The sequence below is a fragment of the Mercenaria mercenaria genome, chromosome 8 (assembly GCF_021730395.1).
Source record: "Mercenaria mercenaria strain notata chromosome 8, MADL_Memer_1, whole genome shotgun sequence".
Taxonomy (NCBI): domain Eukaryota; kingdom Metazoa; phylum Mollusca; class Bivalvia; order Venerida; family Veneridae; genus Mercenaria; species Mercenaria mercenaria.
This window is the reverse complement of record NC_069368.1, coordinates 44087671-44095064: the sequence shown is the minus strand read 5'-3', so window position 1 is coordinate 44095064 and position 7394 is coordinate 44087671. Positions and strand designations below refer to the sequence as shown.

General features: G+C 36.0%; 1 protein-coding gene across 1 annotated transcript; it reads right to left on the bottom strand.

The window, feature by feature from the left end:
• Positions 1–378: 378 nt before the first annotated feature.
• On the bottom strand, positions 379–7136 carry LOC123566475 (RNA-binding protein RO60-like). The gene is made up of 3 exons (XM_053549812.1): positions 6977–7136; positions 4964–5142; positions 379–3466 (listed from the first exon to the last, which is right to left on the bottom strand). Exons 1-3 carry the CDS (start codon positions 7055–7057, stop codon positions 2032–2034), a joined length of 1695 nt encoding a protein of 564 aa, XP_053405787.1. The 5' UTR covers positions 7058–7136; the 3' UTR covers positions 379–2031.
• Between the last annotated feature and the right edge of the window lie 258 nt (positions 7137–7394).

Here is a 7394-nt window from a genome sequence, read left to right as displayed (position 1 = left end):
CTTTTCCACTGATGTCCTTATGGGTAAGAGGTTGGTCGAAACTTAAACGTGTACAGTCAGTATAAAGTGTTTTATTTATTGATGAAGTTTTGCATGTTATATGATATAAACAAAGTAATGGCAAATTTAATAGACTTAGTTCTCAGGTCTTCAGTTGGGTATCGTTCCTGTTGTCATAAACCGACAGTTTAAAGGCGTTTTTCTTGAAAAAAAATTACGTGTAAAGGAATTTACAATTGGACTGCGATCATCTATCTAATGGTTCATCAACAAATCTTTTACTGGTTTGTTTTATTTAAAAGTATGAGAGTGCATATAATTCAGTACACATACACGTTCATCAGCAATTATAGCTGAAACAAAGCCGAGACACATTCATTCATCACTAAACCCATTTTTATTGTACAAGACATATCCGTACATCAACAGTCAACATTTTGTCATTCAATAAACAAGAAAATTCTAAAAAAAAAAACGTCTTATATAAGGCTACTAATTTGGAAACAAACACGATATAATGAAAAACCCTCATAATATTATCATTGAATTATGAATATTTTTAAAATTAGCATATTTTTTAAAATCATCATCGATTTACTCGTCTGTTTTTAAATTTTGATAAATTATCAAAGAAAAACTGTCGGTACTGAATTAAAAACTTTAAGCGAATATGGGTATTTTCCATCTAAATGTGCACATGGAGTGGGCATTGAAAGAAATTTCAATGTACCGCGTTATAAATGGTTGATTTAGTCATTCCCAATTTTAAGTAAGCAGCCTCAAGAAAATTCATATACATTTCTTTCTATTTACCATATATACATATAACGGACATGTGCCATTTATAAATTACGATCACTTGTTATAACAACTGTTTATCTGCACGATGAAAATAGAGAAAATTAAACTCGCGCGCCTCACGAGATCAAAATGACTAACATATATTTAAATTTTAGATTCCAGAAAAGTGACATACTTTTAATGATGAATTTGTGAACATATTTTAATGTAAAATGTGAAGAGTTAAAATATGAAAAGTAACACACACTGTTTACAACAGTAAAGCATAAATTGAGAAAAGTAGCTTTGACTAAATTCTGTAATAAGGTATTAGATTGTAAACCATATAAATGTTCATGTATGCATGTTAATACGTAGCCATCTGCACAAAAATATACATGTATATAAAAAAAACACTAATGTCTTGAAAACATTAAATTTATAACTCCGCTATATGTAGATTTTAACATTCGAAAGCATTAAAAATTATAGAGTACCAGATACAGAACTCTTCATGAAGTATATGGTATAATATAGTTATCATTTTTACACATATTGTCCCTCATCACTTACTTTGAGCAGAAATGTTCACATCCTATAAACGACTGTAGATGTATACACACAATATATACACTTTCGTCATTCTTTTTGTAATTGCAGGCATAACTTCTACACTTCGTATTTTTCTTTAATTAAAAAGAAGTTAAAATGTTTTGGAGAAAATCATTTAAATTTTCATTAAGCGGTAAATACAGTGTGGTGCGGGAACACACACAGTTATATCAGTGCTGTATATATCTCAAAATTGTATATCCTTCACATTCAAGACAGAAAAGCCTAAAACGATTCGACTTTAGACGTTTTTGTTTTGGCTTACTGCCACGTATGTCACTCGCCTCCCACCATGCCCACGGGAATCGAAATGTAGGGATACTTGTCAGTGAGACCATGAATCTGATTTCTGACAGAAGGAAGTGTCTACATATTCTATCTTAAGATTTGTGCAATTTCTTTTTACCATATTTTTATCGAAACGGGTACTTCTATAACACAGATTATACAAATTAGCAAAACAAAAAAATCAAGGGACGCAAATATCGTCAGTATGTAATTATCTGCATGACTGATCTCAAAAAAAGTTTTAATGTTCCATGCAAATGTTACTTTCATCACTCTTTACAGTCACTGCTCACATCGGGGCACTGCTTGTAGAACATTGTTCACATAGGAACTATATTAATATGTGTATTTTTACACTTCACCGAGACTGAATTTAGCAATGGTCTGTGTAGCAGCGGAGTCGAAACCGACAATGTCTAACATACCGAGATCGTCGGGATCAGCAATACTGAAACCGTTAGATGCCATTCCGACAACAATGAGCTTCGCGTCAGGGATTTTCATGTTCACTCTGTAGTCCTGTAAAGCCCTTGACGGATGTACTTTGCCGTACCACGTTTCACTGTCCGTGTACACGATGAAAACATCGTATTTCTTTTTCTTTTCGTCTGCCCAAAGCATTGGTAATGCACAGTCTGTACCGCCGAACGGAAGTTTTTCAGTTTTCTCAAGAACTTGGGGCAAAGTGTCAGTCTTTTTGATATCCATCATCATTAACTCATGCGAGAACGCGACGATGTCGAAATTTTTTTCTGTCCGCGCCGTAACCATCATCATTGCTGCGGCAGCGTGACGGCATGTGATGGTCTGACTTCCTACGCATGGAACATTCATGGAACCGCTTACGTCTATGGCCAACAGGTAACGTTTTCCAGTTGGCTCCACAGCAGCGAACGACAAATAGTAGGCTTTATCAAGCGCATCCAGAACTTTCTTGTTTGGTGTCCAATTCAAATGTCCTTTCTCCCCTCTTCCTTTTTCATACGTTGTCAAAGCCAGAAGCACTTTGAACGGGTGGGTCCTTGCATCTTTCAAAGCTTGCTGATCTGTAAGTTTACTGGCGATTGCCTGCTCAACGAAAGACCCCTCACCACACAGTCCCATTGACGAAATTTTCCCCAGATTACGGATTGCAGCTTCCATCTTCAAGTTCATTACAAGTGCTTCCCAGACTTTCCTCGAGTTCAGCAGCTGCGTAGGCATGTGCTCTCTCTCCAAACCATGCTCTCTAATCATTTTCACCATTTCATCTTCATCCGTGCATCTCTTCGCTTTCTCCGTGGCTTCCAAGAAATCAAGCATCTTAAGAATTTTTTCGTCATTTCCCATCTCCTTATCCACCAACATTTTTGCCTCTATAAAACCTTTCATTATGTATTTCAGGACGACTTTTAACGCGTCGTCTGTTGGTTTAGGGTGAGCGAGACGAAGTACATCACGGTGTGTCCATCCCTCTCTGTTCTTGTACTTTGTCAGCAGACGAACTACTGCTACCGGGTTCTTGCATTTATTCAAATACCAGTTAACGATTGCGTGCCTCTGTGCCCGGCCCCACCCAGTACCAGAACTTACATCTTCGCAGTATTTGACAAACATAAACAAGTGTGTTGGAATCCGGCACATCTCGTTGAGTGCCTCGTAAGCCTTTTTCTTTGTAGCTGGGTCGTTGCATCTGCAACATATGGCTAGAGCAAACATTGTTGGTTGCTGTCTTGCCGCCCGGCCGGCAAGACTGATGTCCCGTATAAGCTCCACTACATCTGTACCCTTTCCGTCAGCTATTAGCCTGCAATAAAATATTCAAGCTATTAAGTGTTGATCTAATTAAAGAGATATTACGCTCCACTTTCACCTGGATACTCACTCCTCATCAAATATAATTTATTTGCCTCAATATATCAACTTACTGTGCGTGTCAAGTGCTAAGAGCCATTTCTTTTTTTTAAGAAAAGCTGGCAATTTTTATTGGTAGTACAAAACTATAAGTTATGATTTAAATATAATAGCTATATTAAGTATGTAGGATCAATTTTTTTCTACAATTAAGATTTTTTTTCAAACTAAATGAGCTTGAAAAACATCAGTTTCTATAACAAATACGGGCAGAAAAAGCGCACTCGTTTTTACTTTATAGTGCATTTTCTTCCCCCGTTGTCGAAGCATTTTCTGAAATTAAATAAAACTGAAAAAAGGGGGTACTTTATAAAATATATAATATCCCGTATAATGTTATAGGGAACCCGCCCGCTAAGCTCAGTAGGTAAGAGCGTTGGTCTACGGATCGCGGGGTCGCGAGTTCGATCCTCGGGCGGGGCGCATGTTCTCCGTGACTATTTGATAAACGACATTGTGTCTGAAATCATTAGTCCTCCTGGCCACCTCTGATTCATGTGGGGAAGTTGGCAGTTACTTGCGGAGAACAGGTTTGTACTGGTACAGAATCCAGGAACACTGGTTAGGTTAACTGCCCGCCGTTACATGACTGAAATACTGTTGAAAAACGGCGTTAAACCCAAAACAAACAAACAAAACAAATGTTACAGGGATTTCAGGCCTTACAGGTTACTATGAATACCGTTTTAAGCACAAATGTCACTAATAAATCTGTTTCATTTTTATAATTACCCCCAACCCCATTTTATTTTTCAGTAAAATACATATTTAAATCTACATAAAAAAAATTCTGTAGTTAAGATTTTTAAGATGTTTTTTCTGCTCCAATGACACAAAAAATGCTTCAAAATGGAAAAAAACGTTGGGGCCAAATGACTTGAAATAAGGGTGATTGTTTTAGCAACAAGTAGAATCCGTTCGGCTAAATCGTACATTATAAACCATATTTAAATAATTTAGCATTAATTTTTGGCATACATTTTGTTCGAGAGAAAAATTGAAAGAAAAAAATTCAAAAGGCAGATGTCCTAACATCCTTAAGTCTATAGTACTATTCAACGCAGTTTATTTCGTGCATTCATAGATACTGTATAGAAACATTTTTTTTTTCAAATATAAAATTTAAATTATGCTGCGATCGTCGTTGGTTTTCGAAAAGTTTAAAGCCTGTGGTGGGATTTAGAGGAGAGAACAACGCCAGATAAGCTATCATACATGACCACTGAGCTACCCGAATAGAAATAAATCGATGAACTTCCTCTATATACCAAAACTTAATTTTTGGAATCCCATATAAACTTATGCAAAACGAAAATGGAAAACCAAATAGCTTGTGACCTCGTTCATAGAACATCTATCATCAATTATTTTTAACTTAAAATTTACACACCTGTCGATACACTGGGCATTTTCTCTCTTAGGTTCATTGTCGATAGCTTTGTAACAGAAAGAGTTATCGGCCCCTAGGAAAAGGAACCGCTGCAGTTTCATCATGTCGTTCACCTCCCATACGTAGGCACCGGACCGGTTTTGAACCTGCTTGGGCGTCAACTGCTGCCGTTGCGCCCGCTGAAATAAATAAATAAATAAAAATAAAAATCATAAAGTTTGTAAATTGTGAAAGGGATCATTCAACATGAAAATGCTTCAAATATAACACTGATAGTTGGGGATCTGTTTTGGGCACAGTGTTGATAGGCCATAAAAAGTCTGGAAATAACTGTTTTAAGGATATTTGCTTTGGGCAAGAGAATATCAATGACTTGGAAAACAGACCCCACTCCTTACAAAAATTCCATTCCAACCAAGGCGGACAAATTCTCTGTTGATTTTGTATTCGAATGTCTCCTAATGATCAATTCATTCCGTTTGAAACATTGTTATTATCATTTTAACAAAATTAATTAATGTCACTTGTAAATTTTTATATCGGCGTTTTTTTTTAATTCAAATACTAAGTATTTTGATAAATGAATCAAAGGGATGAGCGGGAAGGTCACATTCAGCGTGTGTGGAGTGGGGGTGGGGCTTGTCAGGAGGGTTGGCGAGGAGTTGTCAGGGGGATGTTTGTCCGAAATTCCAATGAATGTAATTGTACTAAATTTGTCTTATGGATATTGATCTTGATCTATAAAATGTATTTAGTAACGGTTATATATAACTTACTTTTATAACGCTGGTTCTAAGAATATAACTTATTTTTATATAGCTGGGTCTACGTATTTTCGGATCTTCGTCATTTTAGTGTATTGCGCAAGTATCAAATGAAATCTTGAAATTAGATCCATCGGAAGCACCGAGAATAAGGCAAACAGTGAAAACTGCAGACTCGGTTTGATCAAGTCTGTTCATGAGCAGTAATGGAAAATGCAACATTGCCCACGTACCCTAGCACCGGTTTAAGAAATTGCCTGGTGCGTCTCCTTTAGGTGTAGACTGGCATCAGATATTAGAGTCTTAAAACAAAAATCTCAGTCATAAAATCCCTATTAACAACCCATTTTGAAAAACAAGTATCTCTTATCTCTGACTCTAGATAATGGCTGTTGTGATGAGCCTAAAGCGGAAAAAAAATCTGCGTCATTGTGAAGAAAGAAATAGGCCTAAACATGAAATTAATGTACAGATTAATTGGTCTCAATAGACTTTGTAAGTCTTTGGAATACAAAATACGAAACTGGGTAGTTTGCCAAAAATAAGCTATACAAAGCAACATGTAATCGGAAATTTTTTTCAAGGACGATCCAATGTGTAAGTGAAACAGTAAAGTGAAGATAATAGAAAAGAAAGAAGTCATTTTAACTATGGAAAAAACGCACTAAAAACCCATGCACTCAACCACACTAACAACCTATGCACCCAACCAGCAACAAATACTCCTTTTAATAGGTTCATGGTAAAATTCGTCAGAGACATGAAGGTTCGTTTAATTGTCCTCATAGGGATGGCAAATATAAGATAATATCTAGCTTTTGCCGATAAGCCGAATGAGTAGATCCCTCAATGAATTGTCCAACTCCTTCCACCTTATACACAATATAAATATTAAAAAAATACACAAAGCGTTGATTTTTTATTAGTAATTCATTCCGTCCCCGAAGGTATACGAAACAGATTTCAACCTAGGACTAGGTTCCCTCCTAAGTATGACATTTTAAAACACATTTATTTCAAAGGACCGTGATAACTTGTATCCGTTTAACAAGGAGTCGTTTATTCATTTTAGGATAAATCTATCTTATTTTTGTTTTGCTCAGATTTTAAGAATAGCCAAATAGTTGAGATGAATCAGCTTAAATTAATGTACAGTAGGCTATGTGAAACACCTTACTTTTAAGTTCTAATTTCGTCCTAATTAAGTAGGCTTCGTGAACTACAAAATATAGCAAAATCACTCTCTTACCTCCGAAGGCCCCGGTTTTCTTGCAGGCTGCCAACTCTCGATACTATAATCTGTAGCATATTTTGATCTCGTTAAACCCATTTTGACACTTCCAGTGTTTTACATATCCGTTGCAATAATAACTGAGATCTGCCCGATGTTGTAAAATAGTAACACACTGGTTTTCCCAGATCTAAATATAGATCACCGAAGACAAACTTAGATTTTAATACGAACTAATAGTGGAAAATCCGATTCTATTTTTAGCATTTATCGTATGGTAAACAGTATTGCCGTAAACATCCAACACGGTGTTACTTCCCCTTATCGGACGTTCTTTCGAAAAAATCCAAATTTAAAAGGGATTGGGAGTAAATACATTATATCGTTCGCACTGAATAACCTGCTTTCTTGGTCCTTTTCTTTATAATAATTTTAT